Source organism: Schistocerca nitens, chromosome 6 (genome assembly GCF_023898315.1).
Source record: "Schistocerca nitens isolate TAMUIC-IGC-003100 chromosome 6, iqSchNite1.1, whole genome shotgun sequence".
NCBI lineage: Eukaryota > Metazoa > Arthropoda > Insecta > Orthoptera > Acrididae > Schistocerca > Schistocerca nitens.
In genome coordinates, this window is record NC_064619.1 from 250,146,408 (window position 1) to 250,167,459 (window position 21,052).

At 40.8% G+C, this 21,052-nt stretch overlaps 1 protein-coding gene across 1 annotated transcript in view; it reads left to right on the plus strand.

Moving 5' to 3' along the window:
- Positions 1-21,052, plus strand: part of LOC126263630 (protein O-mannosyltransferase 1) — a 176,326-nt gene that overhangs the window by 107,784 nt on the left and 47,490 nt on the right. The window contains exons 7-10 of the mRNA XM_049960721.1: positions 14,788-15,138; positions 15,227-15,340; positions 19,281-19,434; positions 19,523-19,740. Of these exons, the coding sequence (XP_049816678.1) occupies positions 14,788-15,138; positions 15,227-15,340; positions 19,281-19,434; positions 19,523-19,740 (837 nt within the window). The remainder of the gene's footprint in view (positions 1-14,787; positions 15,139-15,226; positions 15,341-19,280; positions 19,435-19,522; positions 19,741-21,052) is intronic.

A 21,052-nucleotide genomic window follows, 5' to 3' on the forward strand; every position in this document is an offset into this window, starting at 1 on the left:
TTCCAATGACATTATCCCCATACAGGGTGCAGATTTATCCCCATACAGGGTGCAGATGTTTCTGGCTGCATCTGCTGCTGTCACCTCAATTGAATTCGAACGGAAGAATGTGTCGGAAATGTTGCGATTTCTCCATTTGACATCTTACTTTCTAGCATCCATAGCTCTGCTTACTATCTCCAAATGACAAAATGATAATATGTAAACCCAGATAGCAACAGTGAACCACAAATAAAAATGACAGTCAATAAATAAACCCATAGCAATTGGAATACCAACATGCAAAACAAAAACATTACAAACTTATGCACCAACCTAATACATTTGTCACAAGTCAAAATAAATATTTTCATTTGCATACCAGAAATAAAGAATGTATATGGTCCAGGTGGATACTGTGATGACATCACGGATTGCATCACAACACAAGGTGTGTTGCTTTCCATCTCTTGCACACACGGGTATATTTCGTTAGACAGGAGAATCGTGTTACTTGTGTGTGAGCTATGATATACCACACATTCATCAGAAAATAACAGATTTTTACGAGGTCACTTTTTTTGTCTGCCTGCCTGTTCTGTACAAATTTTGCAGTGGATTGGAAACGAACTTCCCAATGAGCTAGAGACTTGAAAGTTTGAACATAGCTCAGAACTGGATGAAAGTTCAAAATTAACTCGCCTTCTTGTCGGTCTGTTCAGTAGGGGTGAAGGTGCTGGTGAAAAAGTTTGGTAAAACCTCACATCTTCGTTGTCTTGCAGGACCAACATGTTGTGCAGGTAGTATCTGAATGTGTTCCAGGTGATATGAGAGCAGATAAGCATGGCTGAGCAGAAGGGGGAAGAGGAGATGAAAGGAGACTGGGGAGGGAGGAGATATGTGCAATATATGTGACATACATGTACGAGGGTGAAGCCCTGGGTAGAAAGCTAGTGTGTGTGTGTGTGTGTGTGTGTGTGTGTGTGTGTGTGTGTGTGTGTGTGTGTGTCATCAGAATGATTAAAGTCCAAGGAAAAATTTCACACACACAGGACTAAAAAGCAGAAAATTGTTATTGAAATAAAAACAAATTTTTAACATAACATGTTTCTAAACTGAACTGAGGAATACAAAATAATTTCTCCTAGCCCCATACCAATTCCTAATCCCACAGAAATAGCCTTGATAATTTGTGTTTGTGAATTTTTAATAGCTATTACAATACTTCCAAAATTTATAAGAAAAACATTGGGTGTGTGTAATATATAATAGTTAGGAGGCAAACTATTTATGCATCAGTTTTGTATTGTTCTCCTAACTATTATCTCTTGCATGCATCCTGTGTTTTTAGTTATAAGTCTTTCAAGTATTGTCATAGCTCTTAAAAATTCACAAGCACAAATATTCAGGACTATCTGCTTAGGGCTAGGATCTGTATAAGGCTAAGATAAATTATTTTACACTTTTTAGTCCAATTGAAAATGCACTATATTAAAAATTTATTTTTGTTTAAATACTTATTAAAATTGTGCCAACAAAACACAGCAGCCTGTAACTCAGTGCTCTGTGTCATTGTCAGATATTCATTCACAAAAAAATGATCTAAATCATTTCCTCTCAAAAATTTTTAAAGTGTTCATACTCTGTTGGTCAACGTGCTTGAAGTCCAGCTCCCTTTTTGTAAATGGGTTTCATTGGAGACTGTCATTTCATTGTGCAACAGAAGCATACCTTTCCTCATGCTTTTCCTTATGTCCACTATGTGGCCTGTCTTTGATACTGATACCACTAACTGCTCCTAAATAGTGGAAGTATCGACTCGCACAGTCGTTGCTTTGCAACTGAAACAGTGTGATATAGAAACAAATTCATACAATATGAACAGCAATGCTTTTCATCAACTTCAAATCGGATATACAGACAAAACAATTAGTGATTTCCCCAACTGTACAATGTCAAGAGGGGTATGGAGATTTTTCAGACACTTTCTAGTAGAGTCTCTCCTAGTTACCCAAGGTCCTAACCCCCCCCCCCCCCCCCCCCCCGAAGTCTGGTTCACATTAATTGAAGATACCTATGATGTGGACCAACAGCCAAGAGAATCTATCCTCATTCTTCCACAACCACAGCACCTGTCCTATCTGCTTCACCTGGTCCTCCTTAGCTCATTGAGCAGATTCCTTGGATGTTGACTTCCACTTCTGTGGTTAGATAAAGTCCTGTGTTCATATCAAGCCCACTAACCATCAACAGCACTTTCTTTATGGTAGCTGCCATGCTTTCCACACTAAAAAGTCTTTCCCAGATAGTCCGGCCAGCAGCAGGTGGCACATTCACATTTATAAGCAATGTCTTGCCCATATGCTGAAGGCCTTACTAAGGTGTTCACAGACAAGCTATGCCCTCCAAACAAAGGGCACAAATAGATCTCCCATACTCGATCCACACAGGCCACTAATTTTCCAACTACCTCCATTGAACCGGATACAAAGGAGCATTCTGCGTTCCCTCTTCCTTACCCAGTATCAAGGTGGACTGGAGAAACTTGATCACATCCTTAACCAGGATTTTATCTCCCTGTCACAGTGCTTGTAAATCAGGATCATTCTGCCCACAATCCTTCCCACTCCTCATGAAGTAGTATTGTACTGCCCAACGTGCCTATGAAATATGTGCTTCACCCCTATACCAAATCTGCTCTAAACCACTTTCCACATTGGTAAGATCCCTGTGGAAGACCTAGACGCAAGACCTGTCCTAAGCTTCTACCCAGCATATCATATTCCACTCCTGTCACAGGAATATTATCCCTTATCACAGTCTCTGTCACCTGTGAAAGCATCATTGTCATACACTGGCTGTGTTATAATTTTTGCACAACTTTTTATTTGGTCATGATCGCTACCAACTGTCCAACTGAATAAATGGCACCCCCAAAACTGGCCGAGAATAGAGTTGATCATCTAGGTGCAGAGCAACCTGCTGAGCACAGTGTGCTGCTTCACAACTTAAGTTTTGTGTGTGTGTGAGTATGTGTGTGTGTTTGTGCGAGAGAGAGAGAGGGGGGGGGGGGCCTCTGAAGAAGCATTTACAGTCTTCAGAATGAGATTTTCACTCTGCAGCGGAGTGTGCGCTGATATGAAACTTCCTGGCAGATTAAAACTGTGTGCCCGACCGAGACTCGAACTCGGGACCCTTGCCTTTCGCGGGCAAGTGCTCTACCAACTGAGCTACCGAAGCACGACTCACGCCCGGTACTCACAGCTTCACTTCTGCCAGTACCTCGTCTCCTACCTTCCAAACTTCTGTAAAGTTTGGAAGGTAGGAGACGAGGTACTGGCAGAAGTGAAGCTGTGAGTACCGGGCGTGAGTCGTGCTTCGGTAGCTCAGTTGGTAGAGCACTTGCCCGCGAAAGGCAAAGGTCCCGAGTTCGAGTCTCGGTCGGGCACACAGTTTTAATCTGCCAGGAAGTTTCATTTACAGTCTTATTTATGTACCTGTCATCTGCTCAATGCATGAACTATGAGGAGAGTGGTTACATTTACACTATCTCTTATTTTATTTTACCTAGAACTTCTGAGTATTAATATTTTATAGTCTTTTAGTAATTGTATTATTATGTCTTTTATAATTGATGCTTTTGTGGTTAACTAAGAACCTTTTTGACACCAGATAGTTCATGCAAATATCAAACAGCCAGATCAGCAATGTCCATTGCCTCATCATCGTTTTGTTTATAAATTCTATTATTAAAACTATAATAATGGCATTGTAGTGCTAATGTAATTAATTCTGAGCTATCAGATACAGCTTCTATGCATAGAAAAAGTAATACAAATGCAGCTCTGTTTGCTGCTGCTCTTGTGACCCAACTGTTGTCCTACTTAGGATCTGAAGTTTGAACAGTGAAGTAAAGTAGTGAAAATGCCGACTGAATTCCACAACTATTGACTGTTGTATGGATGTCCGAAGATGTAATTATGTAACTTTGAAATCAATAACATACATTACTAAAAAAGTGTGGAGTTTTACAAACCAGGTTTTTTGAACCAAGCTTACATTTTAAACGCACATCAGTAGGATGTCTTATGGTAACCATTGAAGAATTGCAACAGAGGTATGGGTGGGGAATGAATGGATCACACTCAACAACTGTACCACAGTCTGAGGTTGGTGCACCAGCATGGATGAAAAGAGCAAATTGGAAAGTGCAGCCATAGCTGCTTTAAGTGGATCCATGCAGCCCAGAAATCGTGTCTTGGTAAATGCTTCAAGTACACAGTGTAAGTGATTAACCATACTTTGAAATTGTGTGAAAGAAAGACTTGAGTTGGGTGATGGCATATCAGGTTAATCTCTTTAGCTATTTTTTAATTACATATTCTTTGACTATTTCACTAATTGTATTTTCTTGTGCTACCAGCTTCAACAAATTATTTTATACTTAGGCATTTGTTTGCAGTATGAAAAATCTGACAGTTGTGATTCAGGTGTTTGTAAGCTGAACTCCAAACTCTATAAGTGTCAGTTGATGTAATCAGTGTTAGAACATAGCAATTCTTAACTCTGTTTTAAAGTGTCATTTGTCAGGTGATTTTTCTTTAATCTTACTACAAACTAATGACAAAATAGCTTTTGAAATATAGGTCCTAGTACACATTACTTGTGGCATGTATGTGTTGTATACATCCCCGTTACGGCAAACAGTTGTACACTGTGACAAAATTTAAAAACAAAAATTGTGTGTGTTGTAGTATTACTTGAGGTACTGTTCCATGCAGTATTAAGCAGATGTCAGCAGCATAAATTAATTCTGCTGTTTATGACTATGTGCAGTTACGAACTCTTCCATTGAAGACATGATGCATAAATTATTTCAGCACTTGATACAGATCACTGTTAACTTTTGTCTTGCCAAGGTGTATTATAATGATTAGAAGCATTATTTGAATTTACTCTTGTCAACTTGCAAAAGTATATTACTCATTTGCAAATATCTTGAGTTACCACGTTGGTCACTCTACAGTCTACCATGATGGGGTATATTTGAACACTGTGGGAGGTCCTCCATCACCAGTTTCTTCCTTAACCAACAACTTACTGCTGATGACTTGAATGCAGAGGCAATTACTATACAGTGTATGAACTATGGATGAGAAACATGTCGTCATGCAGTGTCATGTGACTGCTGTGTCAGACTCACAGAATAGTGCTACTTGTGGCTTGTGAGGCTTGTGATGTCAGTCAATAGTTTCAATAGTTTACTTGGGTGGACATTAGTGCTGCAAGATGATAATGAGTGATGGGGAGTTTTTGGGTACACAGATTTCAAGTAACTACCTGGTGTGGCATTCGTTAGACTTAACATAGAGTGACTGTGCTGCCTAGTAATGACACCTCGCTGCTATATGCATTTGCTTCAGGTGAGGCTTTTCATCTGACTCCATTTTGCTATATCCATGCTGATGGAAGTAGGCAATGTTTTTATACAAACTGTTTTTAATTGTCATTGTCTCAGGCACGCAAGATAATCGAAAATATATTCAGATTTTTGGCCACCAAATATTAAATCTACTATTGTATCATTGTAGTTAAAGTGGTGATGGTAAAGCTAATTATAATTGTGAACTATGGCCCAACAAAAGTCTTGAAAAACTGCAGTCATCAGGAACACACATCTAGCATAAAATAATACGTTGCACTTTTTGTGTGTGTGTGTGTGTGTGTTTGTGTGTGTGTGTGTGTGTGTGTGTTTTTAAAAGAGCTGCATTTTCATAGGCAATATGCACTGACATAAAGATCATTTCAGTAATGATGCTGTGAAGACTATCTGGCAAGTTGATGTTGCATGTGGTTATAAAGCAGTCTATAAGTTGCATATAAAATGCTTTGGTGCAGAGAGGAACAATTAAAACTTATAGTTACTTATCAATTACATCCTGTAGAACACAGCAGTCTTGTTTCAGTTTAAGGTCAGAAGACCTACATAGAATACTGTAAACATTAACATGTGCCGTGTCATGGTACTTCTTTTTTAATGAGCTGTTAAAAATTGTGCCATTGAAAAAATTATAGTTACTCTCATATCTCGATAGTTAAACAAGTTTCAAGTTTCGAGTATTAATCATACAGAAAAATGCTCACCTCTTTGCATGCTAACATTTACCAAAAACTAGTCTGTGGTACCTTGATCCAATAATGTAATATGATGGTGTTACAACTAGGTTATTAAAAAAAAAAAAAAAAATAAATAATATTCATAATGCACTCGGAAAAAAATTAGATGCACTGCGCCACCACTGCATAATCTTAAATCTCCTCTCAAAATGAACTGGGTTTCTGTAAGATGCTAAAGACTAACTTTTTTACTAATAGTTTTCTTAAAATCAAATGAAAAATATTTCATAGACGCTGGCATGTCCACACTAACATACTGCTGATCATTCATATAACAGTAATGGCCACAATTGACTGTCAAACATTTGTCACGACACTTTGCATACTGTGTGATGCTTTGCTGCAGTGCACTGTGTTCCACACACTATCACTGACCACATGTTCTTGACAGTTGCGCTGCTGCTGCTAAATTTCTGTGTGATTAATGCTTGCGGGGGGGGGGGGGGGGGGGGGGACTGGTCTTTACCACAATAGAGAGAATAAAAGGTAGTAAAACTGTCAAGTGTGGGGAAAAGTTAAGTACTTTATTAGTTTCAATTTACAGCTCTCTAATTATTATGAAAAGCCTCATGCAATATAAACTGTAAGAAGAGTCATGCATAAGAAAGTGACACAGGCTGTTATGTAGAACCGATAAGTGCTAGAATTTTTTAAAGCTGTTCTCTATTTGTTTATCTTCATTTGTTTGCAATAGATACTGTTTTTCCAACCAAGAGCAAAAATAATTTGTAAAGATTTCCATTTTATATTATTTATAATTTGCTGTGTTTCATTTTTTGATTTGTAGCAGTGATAGCAGTTTCTCTGAAAACAATCTTGTATTGCCCAAATTTATCTTTATGTCAGTCTCAAAGTTGAAGATTTTTAAATATGTCTCAGACTGTGTAATAGTTGTTTATGCAGGATAGATACAAAATCAACTGAAGTTCTTTTACATCTCCACCCCTCCTTCTCTGTTTGAGTAGGTTGATGTAATGAAATTTCAATGCCCATTTCCTGATGATCACATAGTTACAGTTTCTTAGGAGCTGAATGGAGGTGTGTACAGACTGTCCCTTAGTCACTTCATTTTACATATCTTAAAAGACATACCATAGATAATTCACAGACTTGCAATTTTTCTTTTTTTTCTCTACATTACATGATACATACACACTTAATGCATGATGCTTAGATCTACCTGCATGTCCAGTTTGGGTAATGATAGAGTAGTCCCAAAAACCAGTTGATCACAATGGACTAATTTTCTGGGGTCGTGCATGGACTTGTATTTCACCAAACATCCATAGGCACTCACAACACTATCATTGCAACAATTGTTGTAGATACTGAAGCTATAAGATTTCTCCTGGGATTCAAAAAGACCATCACCTTCTGAATAAAAGGTTGCGTCATACATCACTCTGTTATTTGTACAGTCTTTTAGCAGTGAGCAACAAATATTAATGTAGTGAATATATATATATATATATATATATATATATATATATATATATCAGGAAAGAGGGAAGGAGAGGGAAAGACGAAAGGATGTGGGTTTTAAGGGAGAGAGTAAGGAGTCATTCCAATCCCGGGAGTGTCTGCTTGTGTCTGTATATGTGTGGATGGATATGTGTGTGTGTGTGCGCGAGTATATACCCGTCCTTTTTTCCCCCTAAGGTAAGTCTTTCCGCTCCCGGGATTGGAATGACTCCTTACCCTCTCCCTTAAAACCCACATCCTTTCATCTTTCCCTCTCCTTCCCTCTTTCCTGATGAGGCAACAGTTTGTTGCGAAAGCTTGAATTTTGTATGTATGTTTGTGTTTGTTTGTGTGTCTGTCGACCTGCCAGCACTTTCATTTGGTAAGTCACATCATCTTTGTTTTTAGATATATTTTTCCTACGTGGAATTTTTCCCTCTTATATATATATATATATATATATATATATATATATATATATATATATATATATATATATATATATATATATATAAAGAAAGATGATGAGACTTACCAAACAAAAGCGCTGGCAGGTCGATAGACACACAAACAAACACAAATATACACACAAAATTCAAGCTTTCGCAACAAACTGTTGCCTCATCAGGAAAGAGGGAAGGAGAGGGAAAGACGAAAGGATGTAGGTTTTAAGGGAGAGGGTAAGGAGTCATTCCAATCCCGGGAGCGGAAAGACTTACCTTAGGGGGAAAAAAGGACAGGTATACACTCGCACACACACACATATCCATCCACACATACAGACACAAGCAGACATATTTAAATATGTCTGCTTGTGTCTGTATGTGTGGATGGATATGTGTGTGTGTGCGAGTGTATACCTGTCCTTTTTTCCCCCTAAGGTAAGTCTTTCCGCTCCCGGGATTGGAATGACTCCTTACCCTCTCCCTTAAAACCTACATCCTTTCGTCTTTCCCTCTCCTTCCCTCTTTCCTGATGAGGCAACAGTTTGTTGCGAAAGCTTGAATTTTGTGTGTATATTTGTGTTTGTTTGTGTGTCTATCGACCTGCCAGCGCTTTAGTTTGGTAAGTCTCATCATCTTTCTTTTTAGATATATTTTTTCCACGTGGAATGTTTCCCTCTGTTATATATGATGTGACTTACCGAACGAAAGCGCTGGCAGGTCGATAGACACACAAACAAACACAAACACAAAATTCAAGCTTTCACAACAAACTGTTGCCTCATCAGGAAAGAGGGAAGGAGAGGGAAAGACGAAAGGATATGGGTTTTAGGGGAGAGGGTAAGGAGACATTCCAATCAAGGGAGCGGAAAGACTTACCTTAGGGGGAAAAAAGGACGGGTATACACTCGCACACACACACATATCCATCCACACATATACAGACACAAGCAGACATCTCACAAGCAGACATATTTGGTCTTTAAATATGTCTGCTTGTGAGATGTCTGCTTGTGTCTGTATATGTGTGGATGGATATGTGTGTGTGTGCGAGTGTATACCCGTCCTTTTTTCCCCCTAAGGTAAGTCTTTCCGCTCCCGGGATTCGAATGTCTCCTTACCCTCTCCCCTAAAACCAATATCTTTTCGTCTTTCCCTCTCCTCCCCTCTTTCCTGATGAGGCAACAGTTTGTTGCGAAAGCTTGAATTTTGTGTGTGTGTTTGTGTTTGTTTGTGTGTCTATCGACCTGCCAGCGCTTTCGTTCGGTAAGTCACATCATCTTTGTTTTTAGATATATTTTTCCCATGTGGAATGTTTCCCTCAATTATATGTATATATATATACACAAAGATGATGTGACTTACCGAATGAAAGTGCTGGCAGGTCTGATAGACACACAAACAAACACAAACACACACACAAAATTCAAGCTTTCGCAACAAACTGTTGCCTCATCAGGAAAGAGGGGAAGGAGAGGGAAAGACGAAAGGATGTGGGTTTTAAGGGAGAGGGTAAGGAGTCATTCCAATCCCGGGAGCGGAAAGACTTACCTTAGGGGGAAAAAAGGACAGGTATACACTCGCACACACGCACATATCCATCCACACATATACAGACACAATCAGACATATTTAAAGACAAAGGGTTTGGGCAGAGATGTCAGTCGAGGCGGAAGTGAAGAGGCAAAGATGATATTGAATGACAGGTGAGGTATGAGTGGCGGCAACTTGAAATTAGCGGAGATTGAGGCCTGGTGGTTAACGGGAAGAGAGGATATATTGAAGAGCAAGTTCCCATCTCCGGAGTTCGCATAGGTTGGTGTTGGTGGGAAGTATCCAGATAACCCGGACGGTGTAACACTGTGCCAAGATGTGCTGGCCGTGCACCAAGGCATGTTTAGCCACAGGGTGATCCTCATTACCAACAAACACTGTCTGCCTATGTCCATTCATGCGAATGGACAGTTTGTTGCTGGTCATTCCCACATAGAATGCATCACAGTGTAGGCAGGTCAGTTGGTAAATCACGTGGGTGCTTTCACATGTGGTTCTGCCTTTGATCGTGTACACCTTCCGGGTTACAGGACTGGAGTAAGTGGTGGTGGGACAGTGCATGGGACAGGTTTTACACCGGGGGCGGTTACAAGGATAGGAGCCAGAGGGTAAGGAAGGTGGTCTGGGGATTTCATAGGGATGAACTAACAGGTTACTAAGGTTAGGTGGATGGCGGAAAGACACTCTTGGTGGAGTGGGGAGGATTTCATGAAGGATGGATCTCATTTCAGGGCAGGATTTGAGGAAGTCGTATCCCTGCTGGAGAGCCACATTCAGAGTCTGGTCCAGTCCTGTAAAGTATCCTGTCACAAGTGGGGCACTTTTATGGTTCTTCTGTGGGGGATTCTGGGTTCGAGGGGATGAGGAAGTGGCTCTGGTTATTTGCTTCTGTACCAGGTCGGGAGGGTAGTTGCGAGATGTGAAAGCTGTTGTCAGGTTGTTGGTGTAATGGTTCAGGGATTCCGGACTGGAGCAGATTCGTTTGCCACGAAGACCTAGGCTGTAGTGAAGGGACCGTTTGATGTGGAATGGGTGGCAGCTGTCGTAATGGAGGTACTGTTGCTTGTTGGTGGGTTTGATGTGGACGGACGTGTGAAGCTGGCCATTGGACAAGTGGAGGTCAACGTCAAGGAAAGTGGCATGGGATTTGGAGTAGGACCAGGTGAATCTGATGGAACCAAAGGAATTGAGGTTGGAGAGGAAATTCTGAAGTTCTTCTTCACTGTGAGTCCAGATCATGAAGATGTCATCAATAAATCTGTACCAAACTTTGGGTTGGCAGGCCTGGGTAACCAAGAAGGCTTCCTCTAAGCGCCCCATGAATAGGTTGGCGTACGAGGGGGCCATCCTGGTACCCATGGCTGTTCCCTTTAATTGTTGGTATGTCTGGCCTTCAAAAGTGAAGAAGTTGTGGGTCAAGATGAAGCTGGCTAAGGTGATGAGGAAAGAGGTTTTAGGTAGGGTGGCAAGTGATCGGCGTGAAAGGAAGTGCTCCATTGCAGCGAGGCCCTGGACGTGCGGAATATTTGTGTATAAGGAAGTGGCATCAATGGTTGCAAGGATGGTTTCCGGAGGTAACAGATTGGGTAAGGATTCCAGGCGTTCGAGAAAGTGGTTGGTGTCTTTGATGAAGGATGGGAGACTGCATGTAATGGGTTGAAGGTGTTGATCTATGTAGGCAGAGATACGTTCTGTGGGGGCTTGGTAACCAGCTACAATGGGGCGGCCGGTATGATTGGGTTTATGGATTTTAGGAAGAAGGTAGGGGTGCGGGGTGTCTGTGGGGTCAGGAGGTTGATGGAGTCAGGTGAAAGGTTTTGCAGGGGGCCTAAGGTTCTGAGGATTCCTTGAAGCTCCTCCTGGACATCGGGAATGGGGTTACCTTGGCAAACTTTGTATGTGGTGTTGTCTGAAAGCTGATGCAGTCCCTCAGCCACATACTCCCGACGATCAAGTACCACGGTCGTGGAACCCTTGTCCGCCGGAAGAATGACGATGGATCGGTCAGCCTTCAGATCACGGATAGCCTGGGCTTCAGCAGTGGTGATGTTGGGAGTAGGATTAAGGTTTTTTAAGAATATATATATATATATATATATAGAGAGAGAGAGAGAGAGAGAGAGAGAGAGAGGGGGGGGGGAAACATTCCACGTGGGAAAAATATATGTAAAAACAAAGATGATGTGACTTACCGAACGAAAGCGCTGGCAGGTCGATAGACACACAAACAAACACAAACACACACACAAAATTCAAGCTTTCGCAACAAACTGTTGCCTCATCAGGAAAGAGGGGAAGGAGAGGGAAAGACGAAAGGATGTGGGTTTTAAGGGAAAGGGTAAGGAGTCATTCCAATCCCGGGAGCGACTTACCTTAGGGGGAAAAAAGGACAGGTATACACTCGCACACGCGCAGATATCCATCCACACATATACAGACACAAGCAGACATATTTTACCCTCTCCCTTAAAACCCACATCCTTTCGTCTTTCTCTCTCCTTCCCTCTTTCCTGATGAGGCAACAGTTTGTTGCGAAAGCTTGAATTTTGTGTGTATGTTTGTGTTTGTTTGTGTGTCTGTCGACCTGCCAGCACTTTCATTTGGTAAGTCACATCATCTTTGTTTTTAGATATATTTTTCCTACGTGGAATGTTTCCCTCGACTATATATATATATATATATATATATATATATATATATATATATATATATATTACCAAACAAAAGCGCTGGCAGGTCGATAGACACACAAACAAACACAATATATTTTTCCACGTGGAATGTTTCCCTCTAAAGGTCTTGTTAGCTGAAAGCTCATTTTTGGCAGTAGTTTTGTTGTGCCTATCTGAGAATCAGCATGTCCGCTATACATTGTTACATTCCATCCTGGATTTTCCATTTTTTAATTACCTTTTTCATACTTTAATGGAATAAGTATGAGAGTGGTTCAGAGAATATGGTAATAATAGCTCGTGTGTCGCTACAGTTTGAATTTCCCACAAGAAAAGCAAGATTATTATTTTTTACCATGACAAGGTATGGAAGACACATCAAAGCTTTGGTTTGGACTATGATAGGGAATCAAATTGGATATATTCTTTTCAAATGAACCATCCTGGCATTTCCCATAAGTGATTAAAGGAAGTCGTAGCAGTAGTCTTCATTCATGAGGTCTCATTTTATTCAATTCCAGCCCAGCTTGTAATGGTGGCAACACTCTGACTTGCCTCAAGCTGATCAGTTGCATTGTATATATTCAGGACAATTTTTTAGGGCCAGTGTCATTTCTAACTTCCTGATCTCCATTTTTCTCCATCCATCTAGTCACGTTTCAGAAGTAGTCTTGTACACATTGCATCATAAAAATCATTTTTGCACCTTCTTAGAGGTCTCCCATGTTTCCACCTTTCTTTAGTATTTTATTTCCAAATTTTTTTGGTCAGATATTTTGGAATGTTCTTCTGAGGTACCCACATCATAATAGACTTTTTGTTTCAGCTTTATCAGTTGTAGTACCTTCTATACCCATTATTCATTTACCTTAGAATTCTTTGCATGTTCAAGCCTTGAAATTTTGTCTCTTCTTCTCCATAATCTATTCGTAGAGCAATCAACTTCTCATTTCCTCTTTTGTTCAACTTTCTCAGTTTTTCCCTGACTCTCTTGTCCAGCTTTCTAAGTTTTGCCCCATTGGTGGTAACACTTCCTATTTTACAGTAAACTTGTCTGCAGACAGATTTCTTGTGCCATATCCTCTCACAGCCCTATTCCTCCCACCACTCCCCAAGAAGGGTTGCAAAGAAACTTCCTTGTAGTCACCCAGTATCACCCTGGATTGGAACAGCTGAACCATGTCCTTTGCCAGGGCTTTGACTGTCTTATCATCGTGCCTGGAAATGAGGGACATCCAGCCCACGATCCATCCCACCCTTTTTAATGTGCTATACCATCACTTGCCCAATGTACATGACATCTTGGTCCACACTTATGCCAGTCCCGCTCTTAATCCCTTGCTACAGGTGCACAGCTTAATCTATTCATGTCACAGGCTTATCTCAACCCAAACCCACCTGAGGCAGGGCCACCTGTGAAAGCGATTTCTGGACAATTATCTCTGCATGACCACCAACTATCCACCAGAATGAATGCTTACTACCAAATTGTGGTCAAGAAAGAGTTGACCACCCAGTGGCATACAATGCTGCTGAGTGCAACATACTCAAATGGAAAGGCTGCTTCACAGCCTGTTGTAGCTGGATCCTTTCCTCCAGCACCAGCATTTCTGAACTTTGTAAGAGGCATTTATCCTTGAAACACACCCTTTTTTCCTGTAATCCTCCTGCCTTCAGTCTCTGCTTACCCACTGCCCTCACACCCTCTGTCCAACAGTTATCCCTCCCCAGTAAACCCCTTCATGTCATCTTTATCATGAGCTGCACAGACTCACCTGCTCCAGTGCCTGTGTGTCACATGACTAGTCGATGCACTTGCTGCCCCTCCATCTCACGTTTCTATCATGAATACCTGCTGCCCCTCCCTCTCGCATTTCTATCCTGCACACCTGCTGCATCTCTCCGAGCCACAGCTCCCTGTCCCAAATACTTCCTCTTGTTTTCTGCCCCTTTATTCCTCCACCTACTCCTCGTCAGGAAACCCCCACCCCATTTCACCCGCTGAACTGCAGATCCAGCTGTGTTCAGCCAGCACAGTGTGTGTGTGTGTGTGTGTGTGTGTGTGAGAGAGAGAGAGAGAGAGAGAGAGAGAGAGAGAGAGAGCTCTACACTTCTGCCTGTTCGGTGAGTGGCCACCTTTAGTCTTAAATTATTTATGCTCTTCCAGAACTTTCTATACACTTTCCTTTGTTGTTTTTGTTATTTTGTCACTTGACAGTACCGAGATTAGGTGTCTTTATGTTGTTTTTTGCCATTTTTATTACATATGTATGGGAAAATGTTAAAGCCATGATTTCCTTACATCAAACCACTCGGGTGGGCAAAAAGAAGCTCAGAAAGAATTTCAATAGATTATAAGTCCATCCTGCATAAATGCCATTACCCAGTCTAAGACATAAGTTAAAATATTTGTGGCCATTCAGATGTTATAATATGGGATTCAGATTAAAATATCATTAAAAAAAAGTCTTGGAATAAGAAAGATTTGCTTTCTCCCACAGGGTGGCCTGGCATCGATAACCAGAGGACAGCCACTGGAAGTGGCACACGGTTCTCAAGTTACACTTCGTCACTCTCACGGAAGAACCTGCTGGCTGCACTCTCATGCCCACGTGTATCCAATACGTTACCCAGACAAGCGTGGCAGCTCTCACCAGCAACAAGTTACTTGTTATTCATTCAAGGATGTCAACAATTGGTGGATTGTAAAGCGTCCATTAAGGAATGACCTTGTGGTGTCACAGCCTGTAGATGCCATTCGACATGGAGATGTTATTCAACTTGTCCATGGAATGACAAGTCGCGCTTTAAACTCGCATGATGTTGCTGCTCCAATGTCACCACAAAATCAGGTCTGGTCTATTAAAAGAAGGAAAGACTTCGATTATCTTCTCTACTCATTTTTCCCCATTCTTACATTATTTTCCAAACTGTCTATAGGAAGTGAGCTGTTACATCGATTACAATGTGTCTATGCCTGCTCAGAACTTGTGGCGAGTAGATATTATCAACAGAGATCAAGTTGGAGATGTCTGGCATACGATTGAGTCTCTAGTAAGTTTACATTCCACCTTCTTGTTAATCTTTTGTTTGCACGTTGACTTCACTGAGCAACTAAACATAAGGATGTTAATTTAGAATATGATGTTCACAATAAATTAAATTCTTTGTGCTGTTAATTAATGATTTCTCTAGTAAAAATTGTGGTGTCACCGCCAGACACCACACTTGCTAGGTGGTAGCTTAAATCGGCCGCGGTCCATTAGTACATGTCGGACCCGCGTGTCGCCACTGTCAGGATCGCAGACCGAGCGCCACCACACGGCAGGTCTCGAGAGACGTACTAGCACTCGCCCCAGTTGTACGACGACGTTGCTAGCGACTACACTGACGAAGCCTTTCTCTCATTTGCCGAGAGACAGTTAGAATAGCCTTCAGCTAAGTTAATGGCTACGACCTAGCAAGGCGCCATTTGTACCATTGCATGTATCTCAAGATAGTCTCACTTGTCTCATCAAGATTGCTGTATACCAAAGGATGATATAAAAGTTAAGTGTTCTAGTAGCGACGTTCTTTTCTTTATCACATTCATTACGAATCCTGTTCCAGACTTCGCGCCAGTCGGCGTGTGTGTACGTGTGCCTATCGGCTACCCATCACTGTGGACTGGCTGCCTTGTCAGTCCACTACAAAAATAATGCTTAATAAAACATAACTTAATAAAAAATCCAAGTTGTAAGCAATAGTAGTGTTGAAACTTCCTGGCAGATTAAAACTGTGTGCCCGACCGAGACTCGAACTCGGGACCTTTGCCTTTCGCGGGCAAGTGCTCTACCATCTGAGCTACCGAAGCACGACTCACGCCCGGTACTCACAGCTTTACTTCTGCCAGTATCTCGTCTCCTACCTTCCAAACTTTACAGAAGCTCTCCTGCGAATCTTGCAGAACTAGCACTCCTGAAAGAAAGGATATAGCGGAGACATGGCTTAGCCACAGCCTGGGGGATGTTTGGAAGGTAGGAGATGAGATACTGGCAGAAGTAAAGCTGTGAGTACCGGGCGTGAGTCGTGCTTCGGTAGCTCAGATGGTAGAGCACTTGCCCGCGAAAGGCAAAGGTCCCAAGTTCGAGTCTCGGTCGGGCACACAGTTTTAATCTGCCAGGAAGTTTCATATCAGCACACACTCCACTGCAGAGTGAAAATCTCATTCCAATAGTAGTGTTTTGTGTTTGATTCTTACACTACTTAAGTGGAAGTTTGATGGACTGTTAAATTTTAGTTTTCTTCCGTTAATAGAAAATGATGGAACACAGGGGTGTTCATCTGAACATCACACTACTTTACTGGACACGATTCTGTAGGATTTGACATGTTGTGTAGACCACAAAACAACTGAGTGAAGTGCCACTTTGCTTAAGACTCTGAACTCTTTAATCAGTAGGAGGCAGCCATTCTGATATAAATTACCAAACAAATTCTCCAAATAGCTGAATGTTTTCAGAAGGTGTTATTTTATTTAGACTACCAGTTTTGACACCTCTTTAGTGCCATCTTCAGACCCCTGTGCACTCCGTGTGTCAGGAATCAGATACATTGATTCATGCATAATTAGAGCCATCAATTCCGTGATTTTTTTGGAGTGTGTACTTTGAAGTCTTGTCAAGTGGAGTACGAACTTCGAAGACTTGTCGCCAAGTCTTCAAAGTATTCACTCCACAAAAATTCACGGAATGCAGGCATTGCTGGTTCCAGTTATCCATGCATCAGTGTATCTGATTTTCTATACATGGAGTGCGTAGAGGCCTGAAGGCAGCATTAAGAGATGCCGAAACTGCTTGTCTAAGTAAAATAACACCTTCTGAGAACCTACGGCTGTTTGGTGATTTTTCTTTGGTAAATATCTGACCGGCCACTGTCACGTATTCATGATGGATCAATAGGGATTCTGATTTAGGTTTTCGGAAAAGCCATGACCATATTCCTTCCCCATCCCCTTACATATAGCTGTGCATTCAGTGTCTAACTACTGTGGTACTGTCACGTATCCATCATGGATCAATAGGGATTCTGATTTAGGTTTTTGGAAAAGCCATGACCATATTCCTTCCCCATCCCCATACATATAGTTGTGCATTCAGTGTCTGACTACTGTAGTGTTAGTAAGACATTAAAATATAGATTTTCTGCTTTCCTAAGGTAATTGCTTAATCTTCAATGATCTATAAGTCACTATGACATTAAACTATAAATCTCCTTTTCTTAGCACAATGGAGTCTGTCCATAAAGGAGCACTTCATTCACAATACTTTCCAGTGCTTCTGAATACAAATCTGTACTGAAGTTATATATTGTTCTTCTAAAATGCATGAAAACATAAAAGCACCTTCAGCACAATCTACTGTTTTGTGTCTTCTTCCTTAGTAAGGTATTTTCTATTTGAAATAGAACGATAATATGAACAGGGTAGGTTGCTACTCACCACATAGAAAAGACCTTGAACAGAATATATGCACACTACACAGAAATGTATGGTGGGCCAAATACCGTACAAAAGCAAAAGATGCACTTAACACTGCAGGGAAACATTAAGCAACTTCTATACATCAGGCTCTAATGACATTGACCTTATTTGGAGTACTGCCTTGTGCTGTGCAATATGGATATGGGTATTACAACACAGATAAAGATGTGAAAGAAAAATTCACAGCCAACCCTGTCACTCTCACTCCACATCATGAATAAAATACAGAGTGTCTAGTGCACTGATAAAATAAGAACAATAACTATGGAAAGGTGAGCAAATCTGGATATGATACACTTATTGTCTTAACCACCACCCAATAGTGGGTGTAAATACCTGATTATGACAGTGAAGCCCTAACTATTGTGAAAAATATCCTGATCAGAGAGCCCCCATTACCATCACATTTGGCCGATGCCATATTAGAATTTTGTTGGATACGGACTAGAACAGTTAGTTTTAACAGCTGGCCTCTTTTGTTCATGGCTTATAATAGTCATGTGGAAACTGGGAGTGAGAAGATTATCAGTCATACTGTTGCAATGTAGGTACACAAAACAGCCTGCAAATCATTTTTTGCAGTATTATCAACATTGTTTCAATGAAAATAATACTTTACTTACATCACCATTGCTTGTCATTCATTCCCAAGTAGATGTGCTATCAATGTTTTCTGTAACATCATTGTGCTGGGTGAAATGCTGCAGCTCTGTAATTTATTTATTGTGGTTGTTTTCATTTTCCTCCTGCTCATGTAAGCCTGATAGTACCAATCTCCAATCATTTGAATATTTCTAAGCCACAGTTTATTGTCAAATAAATATATTTAACAGTAAAGTGAGATACAGATGAAATGTAGACCAAAATTAATACAATAGAGTATCTGTTCTGCCCTGGATTCAACCATGTTTTGCCAAAAATGGAGGGCTTCATTAATTTACAATTCCTCCCCCCCCCCCCCCCTCTCTCTCTCTCTCTCTCTCTCTCTCTCTCTCACACACACACACACACACACACACACACACAGAGAGATTGAATATGTTGATTTGAGAACTACAATTATTTAGTTGTCCTGTAGAAGAAGAAGAAGAAGGGGAAGAGGAAGAGAAGGGAGGGAGAGAGAGATAGAGAGAGAGAGAGAGAGAATGTAGAGTGTGCTCAGGATCTATCCATTGCGAAGAAGAAGAAAGTTTCCATCTTGTACATGTAGGGTTTCCAACAGTCTTCATTGTTCATAGAACAACTGTTAGAATTTTTTTAAGTAAGTAAGTAAGTAAGTAAGTTAGAAACTAAAGAATTAAAACTGAAGATTCAGCTTTTTCTGTATTGGCAGCCTGGTCAGTAGGCATTCCTATTTTCAAATTTTGCTAGTACCCATATTTAATGAAACACAGCTTTGCGTCATCAACACAGGTGGCTCCTAGTTTGTTGCCATCTTGTTCTTAGATTGCTTGTTTTTAATTTGTATTAAAGGTGCATCTTATCCATGTGAATTCGAGCCAAGCCCTGAAATTTAGTGGACGTCAGTTACCAGACTGGGGCTTCAACCAACACGAAGTTGTCACAGACCGAGCCATTCATCAAGACGATACTGTATGGAATGTCGAAGAACATCGGTACACACAAAGTATTTATTTTTGTATTTTTTATTTTTGTGTTTCTTGTTTCTCTTTTCCTAGTGCTTGAAACAAGGTGATACTATAAAATTTTTACAGCTGAGGATCAGAAAGATAGAGAAAGGGAACTCGTAAATGCAGAGATGATACCTCTGCGAGCCACAACACTTTCCTTCTGGGAGAAGTTTCTCGAACTTCAATACAAGATGCTATTCTCAGATCAAGAAAATGTTCAGAACCATATGTACAGCAGTGAACCACTTGAGTGGCCCTCGATGACTAGAGGTATCGCATATTGGGTGAGCCCACACAGCAATGTAAGTCCCTCTACAGGTACATTTACTCATTTCATTTGTTAAATTAATATTAACTTGTTGTGTTGTTTAGTTATTTGCATGTTCCGTGGATCATAATTGTGACCTCTCACTATCATAACTTTAAATTCTACAGTTGTGGTAGATCTTCTCAATGGTAAAGATGAATGGCAACATGCTGACTGTATACTTTCTCTCTCTCTCTCTCTCTCTCTCTCTCTCTCTCTCTCTCTCTCTTTCAGGTGAACTACTGATGTTAGTTTTTAACTGACATCTGATAAATGTGTGGTAATGTAAGAATGAACTACTTGACCTGCAGGCTAGAATAACATACCAAAACTGTGAAAAATAGTTGCATCAAAAGCTTAGAAAATACTTCTACCACCACCACCCCCCGGGTGAGCACATGCGCGCGCGCGCGCGCACACACACACACACACACACACACACACACACACACACACACACACAAGAACAAGGAAAAGTTTAATGAGGAGAGGAAGGAAGCAACTCCAAACTCTGAATCTAGAAAGAAACAAACTTCAAAAAGTTTGCTGCAGCAGCTTTCCCTTTTTATTAATCTCGATGAAAGAATTTTGGAAAATTCCTGAATCTCCAGCTACAACTGTATTTTTTTAAATTTTCTATGTCATCCTGAAGTTGTTACTGTTTTAGCAGCTGACAAGATGGACATTGGCCTTCTGTCATAAACATTGTTGTTACTAATTGTTTGCTTTTATATTTAATAGAGTTGTAGTTATAACTCTTTTACAAGAGACATTATTAAGACTGTGCATTTACTCACATTTTTTTTCGGTGCTCCCCTTCTCATTTTCTAATACTTAGATTGTTTGTGAGCTTTAAGATGTACTGGAGTTGATAAGGAAGGCAACAATTGCAGTGATAAGGAAGGCGACAACTGCAGCGGCAGAACTCAACAAAAAGAGAAACTGAGAATTAGGACATGGGGAACAAACACCAGACAGAAGCACTGTACCAAGAACAGACTGCCAGTTCACTGTAAGGTGCTCCGGACCAAAGACGGGACATCTCAGGAGGATTTTAGTGGGAATGGCCTCAGATGGAGCACCTCTATAGCTCATTTAAAACTACTTGATTGTTGATGTTTGTCATTTGGCACTACAGTGTTGCCACGTCAGCTGCTGTTCGGTTAAAGGTGACAAGCAAACCCTTTGCGCCACTTTACAAGTGCTGAAATGCTGTTCGTGTAACATGGAGCAATGTTGGAAGCTGCTGCCATCAAGTATAGGAATTCAAGATGCTCTGTCCACAGCCGATTTTAAATGCGAATGAC